General features: G+C 39.9%; 1 protein-coding gene across 11 annotated transcripts in view; it reads left to right on the top strand.

Moving 5' to 3' along the window:
* PTPRK (protein tyrosine phosphatase receptor type K) overlaps positions 1-17,850 on the top strand; it is a 640,850-nt gene that overhangs the window by 145,738 nt on the left and 477,262 nt on the right. For all 11 annotated transcript variants that reach the window (XM_045294289.1, XM_004702060.4, XM_045294293.1 and 8 more), the window contains exon 2: positions 11,816-11,938. In XM_045294289.1, the coding sequence (XP_045150224.1) occupies positions 11,816-11,938 (123 nt within the window). The remainder of the gene's footprint in view (positions 1-11,815; positions 11,939-17,850) is intronic.

Here is a 17,850-nt window from a genome sequence, read left to right as displayed (position 1 = left end):
AAATGGCATGGAGACCTGTCTGAACTCTTCCACCTAGAGATGGGAGGAGAGAATCTCATCTCCACAGTTGCCCGAGGATTATTCTTCTGAGGCAGAGGTCCATAGGCCTCCACTCTCCAATCTTTTTCCCCAATTCTGATACCAAATGTTTGTCCCACGACTCTACTTCTCTACTGGGTTTGAGCATCGCTTGCAATAGCCACACAGAACTCACAGATTATACTCAAGATTGTGGGACTCAATAAGGGAGAAAACAGTTACATAATGTTAAAGATACAGTTCTTTTGTCGACAGTCTCTCTGCTCCTCCATGCTGGCAGGCATTCTCTTCCTGGTCCTGGGCTTCTCAGCCACATAATCTCTTGGCTTCTGCCCTGTTCAGGAAAGTGTTGCAAAAGTCCATTAGCACTAATAGATGCCCAAAGGACTGTCCACTCTATAAGCCATCGTCCTGCCCACAGGCACTCCTCTTTACTCCTTGCGAAGCATCTCTCTCTCTCATGCTGGTGCCCCTGCTTTCAGTATCTTGGGTACAAGCTATGGTTCTCATTTAGGCTTTAACTGCTAAGTATCTGCATAAGGTTCCATCTGTGTAGCATATTTACAGAATGAACTGTAAAGAATGGGAACATGTAATATGTGTATGTGTATAATGCATAATCAGGATAAAAGAAGAAAAACAACTTGCTGAGTGTTAGCAGCTTTACATGCATTATCACTAATCTTCCCACCACTGCATGCGTAGCAATTATTGTCTTCATTTTACTGGCGAGGAACTGGGAACTGAAACTCAAAGAAATAAAATAGCAAGACTGCATCTACAGCAAAGGACCTCTGGTGGCACAATTGCTCACTGCAAATTGAAATTGATTGCTTCAAACCTTCCAGGGGATCAGCAGGAAAGACCTAGCAATCTGTTGCTGTAACAATTACAGCCTTTAAAGACACCGTAGGACAGTCCTGCCCTGTCACGTGGGCTTGCTATGAGTTGAAAATCAACATGATGACCCCCAACAAGAACACGCGTGCCTTTGGCCATAATCCCATGCTGCTTCTAGATATGTGTAATTTCTTTTGCCACCTAACTGGTGTGGGTGGCTGTGGGGTGTGGGTCCCCCACACTCAAACAGATCCTCAGGAGTTATTTAGCGATTGTGGGAAATGAAAGACAGCAGGACACGGGGACTCCTTGTCCCGATGTCAGGAAAAGAGAATGAAAGTTTTTTCCAATGGGTATAAATAATGGGGCTTACAGATCTTTCAAAAGGCATACACGCCATACAGTGAACACATAACACAGTCAATGGATAATACCATAAGCTGATAACTCAGCGATCAGGCAATGAAAGTGACTCAGCATCTTGATCCAGTGCCATTGACTTTGGAAGCTCCTGAGCCCTCCCCAGGGAGTAATCTGTAGTAGTATCAGCCAGAGAGTTTGCTACAGTTTTTGTGGTTTGGGCTATAGAACCTAATTGCTCTTATCTACAGATAACCTCCAGGCACAGGGACTAGCCAGAAAGTGCAGGCATGAGACATGGTTTATAGTAGCTCCTTTATGACAATTCCTTTATGGGGTGGGGTGTGTGTGTTATTGTAGGGACTGTTTTCAGTAGTGAGAATATGTATTAAAAGTATTTATAACCCAGAACCGCGAGGATCTCCCCCCATCCCCAAATCGACTTTCCAGACCCGTAATTATGAGCATAGAGGATTTAGCTGCATTCCATTCTCATACTGTCCCTCAGTTTACCCCAGGTGGTGTGTACAGCTCCTTAAAAATCCTTACATTTCATTAATTTAAATACAAACCAATTCAAATCCGCTGCCACTGAGACAAGTGCAGCTCAGAGTGACCGTGATGGGCTGAACTGCTCCCTAAATGTCGGAGACTCTAGCATCTTTACAGAGGTAGTCAGCCTCCTCTTTCTCCATGGAGGGGCTGATAGGTTTGCACGGCCAGTTTTGCAGTTAGCAGCTCAACCCCCAATCTACTGTGCTGCCAGGGCTCTAGTTTAAGTACAGGAAAATTAAGAAAAGAAAAAGTACATTTAGATGAAAGTTTACTTAACACATTTGGTTCTCATTTAACCATTTCAGTATATTTTCAGTACATTGGTTACATTTTCCATTTTGTGTCAACATTCTCGTTATTTCCTTTCTGTTTGTTTCCTGTCCATTAATCTGCTCCTATCTCCTTACCATCTCATCTTTTCTTCAGGGTAAATGTTGACTGTGTGCCTCATATAACTTTAAGTGAACAATATTGTTTATTTTATAAGCTAGTCTGTTATTTAATTAAAAGGTGACTGCCAGAAGTGGTTTCAGATCCACGTTTTAAGAATGTCTCAGAGTGACAATCTTAGTTCCTTTTGACTCTACTTGTCCAGTACGTGTGGCCTTTTAAAATAAAAATTGAGTTTTCTCCTATGTTTTTCTCCCCTTTTTCAGAGACCAGCTATTTCATCTCTGATCTGAGTGGTTGCTAAGTGGTAGCTGGGCACCATCAAGTTCTTTTGGTCTTGGGAGGGTGAGGCCACAGTTGATGTAGGTTATTAATCCAGAACATGAGTTTTTGGTTTCCTTTTCCCCTCTTCTGCTCCAGTTGAATACTGATCAATCTTGTATCCTATATGGCCACATGCCAGCTATTAGGATCCTAGACTACATGCCGTGGTAGAACTTACAACACAAATGTCAGTTATGGTTTTTTCTTTACAAATTGATTGAATTGTTCCAAGAAACAAACTCAGTAGATCAACCCTTTGAGGTGTTTATGTGTAGAAAGTATCCGTAACTGTGCCCCTGTGTGTTTTATTGTGCACATGACATCTATAAAGAGGTGATGTCAGTATTGCTTCTTCACAATGATGGAGAGGAACTAACTGTGGCTTGATTATTCTATTTTGCTTATAATTCCAACTTACTAAGGAAGATTATTCAGGCAATTGCAGTACAGCATTTTCTTCCAATTACAGGCAATTCGAATAGAAGTCTTACCAGCTAAATAATTATGTATCGATCATATAGTCTTGGCTAGAGATGAAACTCTAGGGATGGACAATTAGATAATATAGGCTTGTATTTGAAATGAGCTCTTCTCTCATCATTAAGAGCTATTTGTACCTTTCAACAAACAATGGGTATCTATTTCAGTTCTTATTCCTTTATGAGGGCACGAGGCTTTAAAGATGAGGCATTGCACTAGGCAGATCTGCTGCACTAGTGTTGAGAAGTTAGAAGTGTTGAAAAGCACAGATGTTGCCTTGAAGACTAAGGTGTACCTGACCCCAAACATGCTATTTTTTCCTCACCTCATGAGAATGTTGGACACTTAATAAGAAAGATGAAAGAATAATCAATCGACTTAAACGATGTTTCTGGCAAAGAATATTGAAAGTACCTTGGACAGTCAGAAGAACAAATAAATTTGTCTTAGAAGAAATAGAACAGGAATCCTGGATGGCAAGATTTTCTCTTGTGCTTTGGACATGGTATCAAGAGAGACTACTCCCTGGTGAAGGACATCATGCTTAGGAAAATAGCCGGTCCTCCAAAAAGTGGAAGACCGGACAAGATAGATTGGCCCTGTGGCTGCAACAGAAGGCTCATACATAACAAGAGTTGAGGATTTGGCAGGACAAGGCAGTGTTTCCTTCTGTTGTGCATAGGGTCACTATGGCTTGCAACAGACTCAACAGCACCTAACAACAGCAGTTGGTTTAAATGATGTTTTTACATGCTAGTTTCACTCTTACCTGACAATTTTTACCAAACCAAAAGAAGCAAAACAAAACCAAAGGTATAAAAATAAAAAGGAAAACACACACTGTTGTCAATTTGAGACTACTAAGAGTGAAGGGATGAAGTTTAGCCTGTCAATCATGTCGCAGCTTGATGGCCTCATTTGGAGGCGCAAGGAGATAAATAGCTTGCTGGAGGCAGGACACACGCTCACTCTCTGTGAGCCATTCCTGCTGACAAGACACATGGGGCTACCCTATAGCCCTGGAGCTGGAGGAGCCAAGTGGAGAGCCACGCCAGCACTGAGATGCTTTCACCATCACTAGATCCACATGATTTCCCACCCACTGGTCTGTGATCTTGCTGCATTATTTGTCATTGCATGTGTTGCCTGAATTTGAAGAGGAATTTATAGATTGGTATTGGACTAATATGTTAATATCAGACTTATGGACTTGATCTGGACTGGGTTGGGATGTTTTCTTAATATATAATTACCCTTTATATAAAGCTCTTTCTTATACACATATGAGTGTCTATGAAATTACGCTATGAAGTTTCAGACTCATAGCGACACTCTAGGACAGAGTAGAACTGCCTTCTCTGGATTTTTGAGGTTGTAAATCTGTCTGGGAACTGAAACCTCATCTTTTCTCTCTGGAGCAGCTGATAGATTCCAACTGCTGATGTGTACTGGTTAGCGGAAGGGTTTGTAACGCATGGTGCCACTAGGACTCTACTTCTACAAACAGGGCAAAGAATATTCTCCAGGTTCAGAAGTGATTATCTTTGATGGAACCCTTATTCATACATTTTCATCTTTTTCTTCCAGTAGATCTTCTTTGGTGTTATAGAAGGGCACTCTATTATGACCATTGACTCATACTTAGGCCATTAAGAGAGATTTATTTTTTATACTTACTCTTATTTTCTCCCATTTAAATCTGAGTGCTTATATTGGAAAAAAAGAAGGGAAAAATAGTGTATTTGCCTTAGGAGCCATGTAAAACACCTCAGTTTTGATCATAACACATCTATTATTTTTTAACCAGTAGCATTCCTAGAACCATACAGTTAAAAGAATGCAAACAAAAGAACAACCAAAAATTAAATTATGACAGTAGTTTCCCAAAGAAACATTTTAAATATTAAAATAATCAATTTTATGCTTTTCCCTATGAAGTGTTTTTCTGAGAATAAACTATGTTTACTTAGATTGTAACTATTTAAGTTGATGTTTTTTTGGGGGGAGGAAGGTTCTTGTCTAATTTTTATGAAATATATTGAATTCCTTTGAAATTAGGTCTTAAGTAAATAAATTTGTTTAATGATTTTTATTAAAACAACACAACCAAAAACCAAAGCTACTGATGATGAGTCAGTTCTGACTCATAGTGACCCAATTCTGACTCATCTCAATCTACCATCCCAGGGCTCCATGGTTTCTGATTCGTGTACTGAAGATCAGTGCATTCAAAGTTAAACTATTGCATGTGCTCCAGTGTACCTTGCATCTTTCTCTGGGCTCTGGGCTTAATGGAACAAAGCTCATTCCAGAGTTGATCACTTAAATGAGCAAATTTGTGTGTCACACTTTAACAATGGAAGGGATTGATTTGTCCATATTTGAGGGTCAAGAAACAGTGGGGTTATCTTGTATTTTAATTACCGAATTTGCTGAATTATGAGCATGCTTCAAAAAGTCTATGGAAAAATGGAATAGAGAATGGAATTTGTCCAGGAACTTTTTGAAGCCTCCTTGAATTTTATCTAGGACTTTGCTCTTACTTTTAAACCAGTTCTTTTCCAAAGAAAATTTGAGTGAGAAAAAAAAGTATGTAGTTTTAGCAAAATAAAATTTGGTCATGAAATAAAGATAGCATGAATCAAGGAAATCACAAAAAATTTTGTCTATTTTTTTTCTGTTGTACTCTTAACAGTAAGTTAGGACTGTAAAGGTACCTTGAAGCAAAGGCCTACTTTTTTTTTCTCCTGCTTGACTTTGTTCTAAATCAACCCAACTGAGTTGTACTGAAAACATTGACGTGAGAAAGGATATGACTTTGTTAGTGATTTACTCAAGGTTCCTTGGAAAGGTCTCTATTTCTATGTTCTCTGGCATTGTTCACTCACTCCTGCCCGCAGTCTGTGCCGACCCATAGCAACCCTCTAGGGCAGGGTAGGCTTGCCCCTGTGAGTTTCCAAGAGTGTAGCTTTAAAACAAACAAACAAACAAACAAACAAACAAACAAACAAACAAACATTTTATTAGGGGCTCATACAACTCTTATCACAATCCATACATACATCTATTGTGTAAAGCACATTTGTACATTCATTACCCTCATCATTCTCAAAACATTTGCTCTCCACTTAAGCCCCTGACATCAGCTCCTCATTTCCTCCCCTTCCATCCCTCATTTCCTCCCCGCTCCCCCCTCCCTCATGAACCCTTGATAATTTATAAATTATTATTTTGTCATATCTTACTCTGTCCGACGGCTCCCTTCACCCACTTTTCTGTTTTCTGTCACCCAGGGAGGAGGTTATATGTAGATCCTTGTAATCGGTTCCCCTTTCCACCCCACCCTTCCTCCACCCTCCCGGTATCACCCTTCTCACCACTGGTCCTGAAGGGATCATCGCCCTAGATTCCCTGTGTTTTCAGTTCCTATGTATACCAGTGTACATTCTCTGGTCTAGCCAGATTTTTAAGGTAGAATTGGGGTCATGGGGGTGGTGGTGGAAGCATTTAGGAACTAGAGGAAAGTTGTATGTTTCATCATTGCTACACTGCACTCTGACTGGCTCATCTCCCTGTGATGGGCTTTGGGTCTCCATTCCACACTCCCCCTCATTCACAATGTTATGATTTTTTGTTCTGATGATGCCTGGTACCTGATCCCTTTGACACCTCGTGATCACACAGGCTGTTGTGCTTCTTCCATGTGGGTTTTCTTGCTTCTGAGCTAGATGGCTGCTTGTTTACCTTCAATCCTTTAAGACCCCAGATGCTATATCTTTTAATAGCCGGACACCGTCAGCATTTTTCACCACATTTGCTTATGCACCCATTTGTCTTCAGTGATGGTATTGGTGAGGTAAGCACACAATGATAAGATTTTTCTGTCCTTTGATGCCTGATAACCGATCCCTTTGGCACCTCGTGATCACACAGGCTGGTGTGCTTCTTCTATGTGGGCTTTGTTTCTTCTGAGCTAGATGGCTGCTTGTGTAGCTTTTTAAAGGTGTAGAAAGGCCTGTCTTTCTGATGTAATTGTCTCTGTCTATTTAATGAACTATTCAAGAGTGTGTTTATATATGCTAGACATTTTCACAATATTGTTTTTGGGTTGGTGAAACTTTTTTCCCCCTATTACTTAATAATTTTGTTTCTGTTTCTTTCATGGAGAAATGAACTAATGGAGAGAAGTTCTGTAAAGGCCAAATCAACCTGATTTTTATTTTTCAGGTGAAACACTTGCAAAACTCCATAAGTAATTATGGTGGCAGTAGATCATTGCCGGCGCAGACTGGTCCCTTTGCTGATTGAGTGCCATAGAGAAATTATCAATCTCTGGAATGACCCTTCAGAAATAACTTACTTTCAAATTCCAAGGGACATTTGAGCTTCATCTCTTCTGTCTGATTTGGAACTGCTCGCTGTAGCGATATCACCAGTAGCAAATACAACAACTGGAAATGGAAGTTGTTTTCTAGTTTGTTTTTCGTGTTCTCTGGCTCATTACATTTGTGTGGCTCCCAGTTGTTGTCGTTTCTTTTCTATCCTGCTGTGCATCTCAAGGAACTGTTAAATTAATGAACCATGTCTTATTTATGGATTAAAAGTTTGTTTAGTAACTTCTTTCTTAAATATTCTGTATTAGTAAATACAGGGCATTTTGAACTCAAGATTGTGTGTATAGAAGACGATATGTTGTAGATGGCTTGTATGTAGGGCTTTCTCAAATCCCAACCCACCCCCCTCACACACACACACACACACACACACACACACACACACACACACACAACCCCAGAAAACCAAACTCACTGCCAGTCTGCCATTCAGTTCATTCTAACTCATGGCCACCTCTTGTGGTGGCGTTCGGTGCCAGCGAGGCTCTGACTCAAAGCAATCTTAGGTACAACAGGAAGGAACACTGCCCGAGCCCGTACCATATCCACAATTGTTCTTAGATTCAAGCCCATTGCTGCATCCACGGTGTCAATCCATCTTGTTGAGGATCTTCTTCATCTTATACCAAGCATGATGTCCTTCTCCAAAGCCAGGTCTCTCTTGTCCACATGTCCAAAAGCACATGAGACAAAGTTTGCCATCCTTTGCTCTAAGTGAACTCCAATAATAAAAAAAAGCAAACTCACTACCATTGAACCAGTACTGACTTTTAGAGACCCTAGGGGACTGGGTAGAATTGCCTTTGTGAATTTTTAAGATGGTAACTATTAACGGGAGTAGAAAGTCCTGACGTTCTCCTGTAGGCTGACTGGTGGTTTCAAACTTCTGACCTGCAGATTGTAGCCCAACTTGTGACCACTAAGCTACCAGGGAACTAATGAGCTTTATTTTAAATGGTCAATAGTTCAAGATATAGTATGTGGCTCTCTGCTTCACCTTCTGGTTGGTAAGCCACATGAAGCCAAGCTGATGCCAGCTAGATCCCTGGAGAGGCTTCCACTGCCACTGGATCCACAAGACTTTCCAACCACAGGCCTGTGATCTTCCTGCATTCGGCATCATTGCATGTGCTGCAATGAGGAAGTGAGGATTTTGTTACCAGCAAAAAAGAAAGGACAGGTGTGGTGTGTATCTTTTGGACTCTGAGATCCCTGCACATTGAACCTCCTTGAATCTGGTCAGAAAGCTGTAGACTAGAGTGGCAGAGGAGCGGCAGCAGCACCAAGAACCAGAGCAAGACTGATGGGAGCTAAAGGGACTGTGAGACTGAGGCCAGGGACCAGAGAGAGAGAGAGGTGTGCTCTGACTGGAAGAACTGTATCCTGAGAACTTCTGATCTTGACTTATAACCTGTTCACTTTCTAAATAAACAACAACAAAATATATATTATGTGTCTTCTGTTGTAAACAGGGAAAAGATGATTTACCTCTCTATTTCCACCCATTTCTCTTTAAACTCTATGTGGGTTGCTTGAATTTGATGTATATGCTTTTTTTCTTTAAAAATTCTCCTATTACTGAATAAAATTCCTCAGTGGTTTTGATGAAACTATAGAATGAGATTGAAACACCTTCTTTATTGATCCCCCCCCCAAATTCTTCAGTTCTGCTTCTACCTTTTCTATTTTACATGCATCCAACTTACAGAATTATTTGAGATTCCCCAGTATATCATGCCCCTTTGCTTTACATTCTGATTGGAATCTCATTTCCATTCTACACTTTTCTACTGGCTAGATTCTTACTTGCCATCATAACAGACTCTGTTCTTGAACCCTTCCGCAGCAACCATGAGGAAAAACAGCCAGTTCTTCTGTGTTCTTTAAACTTTTGGTCATGCCTTTATTATCCTATGTAACACAAAGGATATACCAATTGCAGTGATGTACATGGTTAATCACTGATTGCTATCAGACTCTTGGACTCTGACACACCTTGGAAGATAAGCCTGGCAGTCTGTGTCTCAAGGTCACTGCTGTGACCACTCAGTGGAGCGATGCTCCCTTGCCCACGTGGGCTCACTGTGAGTTCGCTTTGATTCAATGGCAAGCAGCGAGACCGTTGGCTGCATGATCAGTGGCTCTGACCCCCCAGTGGCTCCCTGGTGAAGGATGATTAGCCTGCCTGCTCTTGTAAAGATTTATAGTCATGGAAAGTTCTGGGAGTTCACCTTGGCTCAATGGCAGGAGGGTCTTCTTTTCATTCATACATGCATACGTACATACATACCACACGCCCAATGAATGTATGGGGGCTTATGAATGTCTGTCCTATTTATTGAGCTAGGAATATTGCTCTTTTTATCTTTGGATTCCATATAGTTCAGGAGGATCCCTAGCATTGAACTGCGTTAGGCTGATAACTGAAAGGCCAGCAGATCTGTAGGAGGAAGATGAGTCTTTTGGCTCCAGTAAAGATTGACAGCCTCGGAAACCCAAAAGGGGGAGTTCCACTGTTTCCTGTAGGGCTGCTATGAGTCAAAATTGAGTTGATGGCAATGAGTTTTATCATTTAGTCCAATAAACTAAATTAGTCCTTAGCCCTGAGGTAGATAATTATTTACAATAGTGGTGTAAAACTCTATCCCCAAAGATTTATTAATAATGCTGTACAGGTGGCAGAGACATACGGTACACTTTGAAGTAGGACTTACTGAAGACGGCAAAATGAAAATTCATCTTTAAATGTTTCCCTAGTACTCAAGCCAAATGGACCAGCAACTCTTTCTAAGACTTTTCGTGACCCGCTGCTGAGTTGGCAGTGATGTGCAGTAAATAGCAGGGGTTGACCCACTTATTGTGTGGAGCTACTCCTAGTTGTTATTGTTAATCAGAATGCTGTAGTCTAAAATTAACAGCGGCTATGAAGGATAGCAATTAAGGCCATTTGTCTTCTAAATGAGCCAATGTGGGTTCCACTGGTAGCTTAAATTTAAAGACAGAGGGCACTCGCACAATTATAAAGGGTAGTGGGGGTCTCTGATGGTATGTCTTGTGAAGCAGTAAGTCATTTTAGGATTGCATAGCAAATTATATTTGGGGAAAAACTATCCCCCTGCTACGTGAAGAAGCATTTCCTTGCAACCACTTTTCTTTCTTTTCTTTTTAAAAATTTTGTGACTACTTCCCACTGATTAGTTTTATATTACAAACATATATAATCTGTCATTAGAGCATTTGTTAAAAAGGGTTTTTTATGTACACTTGAAAGACAGCCCTTTGAATTTGACGTAAATGATGGAGTTTGTACACTTCAAGGTTTGGTCTGAAGCGTAGCCTGCTTCTTAAAAAGATTGCAGACTGGAGGCACCTGGCATCTCTTTCGCTTTCTTTCCCAATGTGAGGGACTGGTCCTCATCATCGCGGATGCTTTTATTCAGAGTCAAGTTGCCCAGTCTAAATGAGAACAAGAATCCCCTGATCACAGAGAAGTATTTATGGGCCTGAAGGTTACTACCCCCGGGCCTGCTGCTTGTCCAGAGAATTTGCTGAGTTTCTTCACAAAGATCCCCATGGAAACTAAACAAATATGCTCTTTGAAAGGAGGCAGGTTATTGGTTTTTCTCATTAAATCCACTGCTAGGTTTTCATTAGTTCTAATCCATTTTCTTTCAAGATAAGACATATAGGCAAGTTCTTGTTTTCATGATTTGGATAAATGAACTGTTTTGTGAGCTTGTGTATGTAGGCTAAGAAATAAAGAATCATTCTAGTTTTGCCATAAAATTACATCTGCACATAAAAGTCAGGGATTGGGGTTGGGTGGGAGAAGGATGATGTAAAAGGGAAAGGTAATCTCCATAAAAATATTTTTTACATAAAGGCGTCATAGTGGACCAAACGGGTAGGTTTCTTGCCTCTGCTTGTTTTCCCTTTGAAGTCATCATTGTGCTCTACAGTAATCTGAGTGATGTACAGAAGAGTCTGTCATCCACCTCAAACTCTTTAGACCCTTCAGCTTTAGAGGTATCATTTGCTCTCATGAGTGGATTTAAATGTGCTCTTTTACAACCAAGAAGAGGGTAAGACTTACGTGTTAATTTATATTTTCGAATTTGCATTGTATAGAGCATCTTCACCCTTTTCATGCCTTCCCACACGTTGTTAAAAACTACATAGGTTCCGAGGACTTTGTGTGTGTCAGGAAAGTTTCCCTTTTCTAATTTTTCATGTTCTTGCTGTCTAATAGAAGATATTGGTAGACATTTCTTTGCATGGGAAAAGTGAAAGAATAGATAAGCAAAAGTAATAGTGTAAAAACTGATAGGAACCATGCTACATATTTCAGTATAACATTCCCTGCTGCAGCATCTTCTCCGTTTTTTTCAGGAAATCTCTTTGGAAAGTAACAATCCCCTTCTCTGTTCTTGTAGGTGGCTGTACTTTTGATGATGGCCCGGGGGCATGTGACTACCACCAGGATCTATATGATGACTTTGAATGGGTGCATGTCAGTGCTCAAGAGCCTCATTATCTGCCTCCTGAGATGCCGCAAGGTGAGAACTATTCACTCACTCCCTATTGGTGAATAGCTTTGCAGTATGTAGTCTGTTCTTAGTTTAGGCGTTCATAATAATTTAATTGTTCTAATCATTAAACAGAGCCTAATTGTGAGTTGGAGTCATCTTGATGGCAGGGGGGAATAAGCTAATATAGCTGGCTGTAATTGATCACATCTAAGAATCTTATATGTTCTTTGCCTCCATTAATGTTCATAATCCTCTATTATTTATGTACCGTGTATAATTGACCTGAATATCAACCGAAGCACCTAATTTTACCACAAAAACTGCATTAAAAGTGTGCTGAAAACTCGGCTTATACTCGAGTATATACAGTATATGTACTGTACTGTACTTCTGTTATCTCTTGTCATTGGAAAAATAGAATATTATTATACTTTTATCTCCGTAGTAAAGAAGCAAGATGTAAACAAACAAACAAAATGTTTCATTTTTTAAAAGCAGGGCAAAGAAAACCCTTTGAAAGCATCTAAAATGTGGAACCAGCTCATTTTATATTCATTGAATTAAATAGTTTGGCCATTCAGACTGAAGGGAAGGCTTCCCATGCCATACTGGAGAGAAAGGTGCTTTATTCTCCCACGGGTTAGGCTTGTCCCTGCTCTGAGGGTAGGCCACCTGCAGCAAAAGTTGTCACGTGGAGACAAGTTTTTCCGAGTGAACCCTAGAAACCCATAAGAGTGAGCAGTGTTCATTTTGAGCCTAGTCATTTGTACTCTGAGTTTTGATGAAATGAAATAATGTATTTCCTTGCTAAATCAACTCACCCTCCCTGTTACTGAACCCATGCTGATTCATAGTGACCCCCCATGGGTTTCGGAGACTGTAACTGTTTCTGCCCAGTCTTTCTGCCTTGTAGCTGCGGCTGGTTCCGAACTGCCTTTGCAGCCCCAGCTGTAACCACCATGTCACCAGAGCTCCGTGTGACTAATAATAAAGAAATATAGTTCTATTCTTCTAATTTGTGGAAAACATATAGGATAACAATATATACATGGCATTTTGTACATCAGACTAACCTAGATATCTCCAATTTTGCCTCTGACTTTGAAACAAACTGAGCTCTGTGCATATATATGCAGCAAAAATGTCCCAAATTGTAAAAATGGTTCACGTACACATGGTTTTTAAAAATGACACTAACGCAACAAACTTTTCCTACTACTAATGTTTAGAAAGCTATATAGCATATAATTACAGTGTGTATAATAGCTTACATATAATATATAGAATTCCAGGGTCGTACAAGTGGGTGGAATGCTGACTGCTTACCCAGATTGTAGGTTTGTGGTGCCCGGAGGCGTCTAGGATGAAAGTCCTGGTGAGCTAGTTTGAAACTGCAGCCCTGGAAAACCATAGTTCTATTCTGACATACCCGGGGCTGCCATGAGTCGGAATAGACTCAAATAATATGTGATTGCCTATTTTTATTGAGTTTAACTTTTATTTTTGGTCTCTTATTATGGTCCATTAAAAATAGCTAATTATTATTGTTCACAGTTCAGAAACCTTCTTAATACCGAATGTGAGAGTAGCTGGAGTAGTGGCTTACTCATCAAGATGCTGGCCCTGAGGTCAGTGGTTTGAATCCACCAGTTACTCTGGAGAGAAAGATGAGGCTATCTCGTGCTGTAAAGATGTAAAGTCTCAATACCCCATGGGCCACATCTACCCTGTTCTGGAGTCAGAATTGACTTGAGGGTGGTGAGGTTGAAAAGCTGGCCCTGATGATTGAACATGTCACATCCGATCATTGAAGGCAGAATCCCCTGAATTTACTAATTAATATGATTTTACAATCCAAGACAGTTAAAATCTTACAAAACAGCAGCAGCAAACTACAAGGGGACAGCATTCACAAAACAAAACCTAAAAGTAGCATTTCCAGGTTGGGGTTTGTAAACAAATGAATGAACCCCAGAAATGTGTACCCTGGGGAACATTCTGATTGGTTTTCCCTGTGCTGTAGTCTTTGATAGTGGGATGAATTCTGTTCTAAATTGTCAGACACTATGGCAGAATAGGTGTGTGCTTATTTCTGAAGCTGGATTGAGCCATATTTTCTTGGTTATATGTGGTTAATATCTTTGCTTCTTTTGTTTGACCCCTATGTTGAAGCTGGCTCATTTAAGTGTGCGCATAGATTTATATTTTTCTTTCAAAGGCACATAACCTTATTTTCCTGGTGCATTTTCATTAAAGAAACTATTGTAATTTTTCACCTCAGTTTTCTGTGTGGTATATTTAGACTGAAATTTTCAGGTAAAATTCAAGGTGGTGGGGTGGGCGATGCACACATTTTGGCTGTTTATCATCAGCGAATAATCAGAAGGATGTTGATTTATGGAAATGTTACCATTGTTAATTACCATGGAAGGGGTTGATGAATAGCTGAAGAGATCCTGCTAGGCTGACCTTGTTGGCTCACCTTTGAGGAACAGCTTTTAATCGGTGGTTCCAGGACAGGATGATATGCACAGAAAATGAAAGTGTTTGAAATTCAGCCGCGTCTTCCAATTAATAGAACATTTAAGTAATTAATCATGCAGAGGAGGGGGAAAAGGTCACGGGCACTTTATTTTTGCTGAATGTAACTTATATGTAGTCAATAGAGGGTAGAAAAGGAACCCCATGTGCATGTTTGTGTACCCTTTTCCCCCCTAAATTAATTACCAATAAAATTACCACTTTTCTCATATCCTTCTGATATTTCTTTAGAATGTTGACTGAGAATTATCTGCTTATAAATTTAGGGGTGGGGTGGGATGGAGGGAGGCATTTAGATTTATCCTATTTAAAATGTATGAATGGGTAGAACCCTTTTGTTTTCCACTAAATAGGGCAGGCATGCTTGCATTCGGTTAACTTAGAATTGAAAAAGACAAAGAGTATTTGGCAACCTTTATACCGAAGGCTAAATCTCTGGTGCAAACCTATTACTGAACTCTCTCTATACTACTTTGTAATTGTTATTAGGTGTTGCTTATTGACTGTTTTGGATGACAAGAATCGAGGTGAATAAATAGATGAGACTAAGAGGAAAGAAGATGGTAGAAGAAATTAATAGAGAAAAGAAGAAAAGTGTTTCTTGTGCTGTAAAAATATCGTGTGCTCTTGATAATTGCCTAAAGTTTCAGCAGCAGCTCATTACTGCCCACACACAACTTTGGTCATTTAGCAACAGTGGTGACAGAAAGATCAGCTAAGTATTGATAAAAGGGGCGTGCAAAAGTAAGGAGACCTTCATCAAATGTGTCCTTTGAAAATATGCAAACACACTCAAGTCAGTCATCAAGTAAATACAAATAAGAGCCACAAGAACCTACTAAGTCTATACTCAGTGAGAAGGTGGGGATTTAAATGATGGAGGTTTTGGAGACTGTGGAGCAGCTGAAACTGCAGTGTGTAAATCTGTCTGTACGCCCACTTTATAGAATTGTTCGGAGGTCTGTCTACCCACCTATTTACCAATTACCTCTCTCAGTTCTTGGATTGAAGCCTACCAGAACTAAGATGATATGTTCATCAAAAGAAATGTACTAGAATGTTTATAGATTAGTATTGCTCTTAGTATCAAATGAAAAAACAACATCCATTAATAATCAGAAGGTAGAATGCATGAAGTATGAATCTATAAATATTGGTAATTGTCAGAAAAAAACAGTGACCAGCACTAACCTGTTTCTTACCCTTCCGTTGGCCTTTTGTATTGGGCACTCGTGTGGTTTACTGTGCCAGGATGATCAATCGAAGAGGAAAGAAATCACAGACCTCATCAAAAAGAGGATTGCAAGATCCCTCTGGATGTTCAAGAGGGACAGGGTAATATACATATGCCTACAAGGAAGACCAGTTAATATGCTTTATGCAAATGTATGCACCAAACATTCATGCTTAAAATGAAGAAAGTGAAGATATTTTACCAACATCTTGTCAGAAATAGAAGAAAGATACTTTGATAATATTTATGGATAATTTCTTGTGACTGGAATGTGAAAGTTGGATACAAAGAGAAATAAATGATCAATGTTGGAAAATAAAACCTTGGTGACAGAAATTGCACTGAAGCTCACATGGTCAAATTTAGCAAAGCTGATGATTTATTCTTTGCAAATAATTTTCAAAAACATAAATTATGACTCCACGTGTAGACCTCACCAAGTGGAGTAAATAGGAATCAAATTGATGACAGCTGTGGAAAGAGACAAGGGAGAAACTGAAAATTATCAGTCAGCATAAGTCCAGGGATCTATTTCTGAACAATCATTTGCTAATATGTAACTTCAAGTTAAGATTGAATTAATTAAAACAAGTTTACAAAGGCAAAATACAACTTCACTTGAATTAACAGACCATCTGAGGTGAATTTAGGGACATTTGACAGACTAAACAGTAATGACTGCAGGCCAGATGAGTTATGGGATGTTATGAAGAACTTCATGTATCTATAAAGCAAAAGGTAAGAGGGTACCTCCCCAAATCGGAAAAAAGCTTTCGAAGAATGCATTTTTCCCTCTAGGCGAGCATCCAGCAAGTTGGTTTGAGTTAGTGAGCCCAGTAGCATTGCCTGCGAAGGTCCTTTTTGGTCACAGGGAATGTTTTCATAAAAGCAGTTCGGTTGAACCTTGTTTTTCGTGATGGCCAATTTAAGAGAACAGTGTGCAGCAGTGAAATTTTGTTTCCTGCGAGAAACATCGGGAAAATGCCGCAGAAAACTTCCCTCTAGAGCTTTCCAAAGTATGTCCAGCTCTGGTTCACAAAGGCCGGGCAAAGTGGTGTGTCTTATGATTACTGCTCTCCTTACCTTGTCACATAGTGTTGGGAATCGCATGTTTGTCCACGTGTAATGCAGAATCCAGGGCGGCATGGGAGCAGTTACACTGGTTTCCATTGTGAGGGAGTGGGGACGACTCTCCTATGCCAGGGACCCAAACCACACCGCAGTTGGGTGACTGTAGATCCCCGAGGGGGCTGGGTGTGCGCTGGAGCCATTCAAATCCCTTTGTACCAACCCCCATCCTTAGGAATTGAGTTCTCCACACTAGCTGAGGATGCTGAACTGTTGGCGGAGGGTGATTGTAACCACATATAAGATCAAATAAGAGTTTTTCTTCTAAATTTCCAATTGAGGATTTATACAGTTATACAATTTATACAATTACACAATATTTATACAATTTAACCCCCCCCCCCAGTGTATTTGAATTACAAGTATGCACACATCTTATTTTTAATGTGTAATACTGTTGAACACATGACTGTGGTACAAGTTCTTGACATGTCAGGAGTCGGCATTTGACAGTCGCTTCTTCTCTGGTTGGGTAATGACACAGTTGCACATGATCGGCCTTAGTTTGTGTGGGCCGCTTTCATTTTCCTTGCAGCTGTGACAGAGTTGTATTTATTTTATACAAATGGCTTTTGGCTTTCCCGACTCTGTGTCGTGTTACCTCTGTGTGTGGCCCTTTTCTTCTCGGTGTCTCTGCAGGTTGTAATGTATGAATGATAAGAACGAATGTAAAGACTGTGGCAACTCTATGGGGTTTTTGTAAAGGCCTGGTCAAAAGTGGGTCTGGTTCATGAATGCATTTGGAATTCTCTTAGTTAGGAGATCATCTTTTCAGAAATTTAAATGCTAATACCCAAAGACACCTTTTTTTTTAATATAAATCTGAAAGCCATTTTATTGGGAGTTAATACAGATGTTATATCATTCCATCGTTCAATCACATCAAGTAGTATTATATGATTGCTACCACAATCAGCTTCAAAACAGTCTTTTTCTTCTTTTTTTTTTTAACATTTTATTAGGGGCTCATACAACTGTTATCCCAATCCATACACACATCAATTGTGTAAAGCGCATTTGTACATCGTTTCTCAAA

The sequence above is a fragment of the Echinops telfairi genome, unplaced genomic scaffold, assembly GCF_000313985.2.
Source record: "Echinops telfairi isolate 266 unplaced genomic scaffold, ASM31398v2 ScPeMD7_3533;HRSCAF=4204_0, whole genome shotgun sequence".
Lineage (NCBI taxonomy): Eukaryota > Metazoa > Chordata > Mammalia > Afrosoricida > Tenrecidae > Echinops > Echinops telfairi.
The sequence above is the reverse complement of the archived record's forward strand: the minus strand, read 5'-3'. Positions and strand labels throughout refer to the sequence as shown.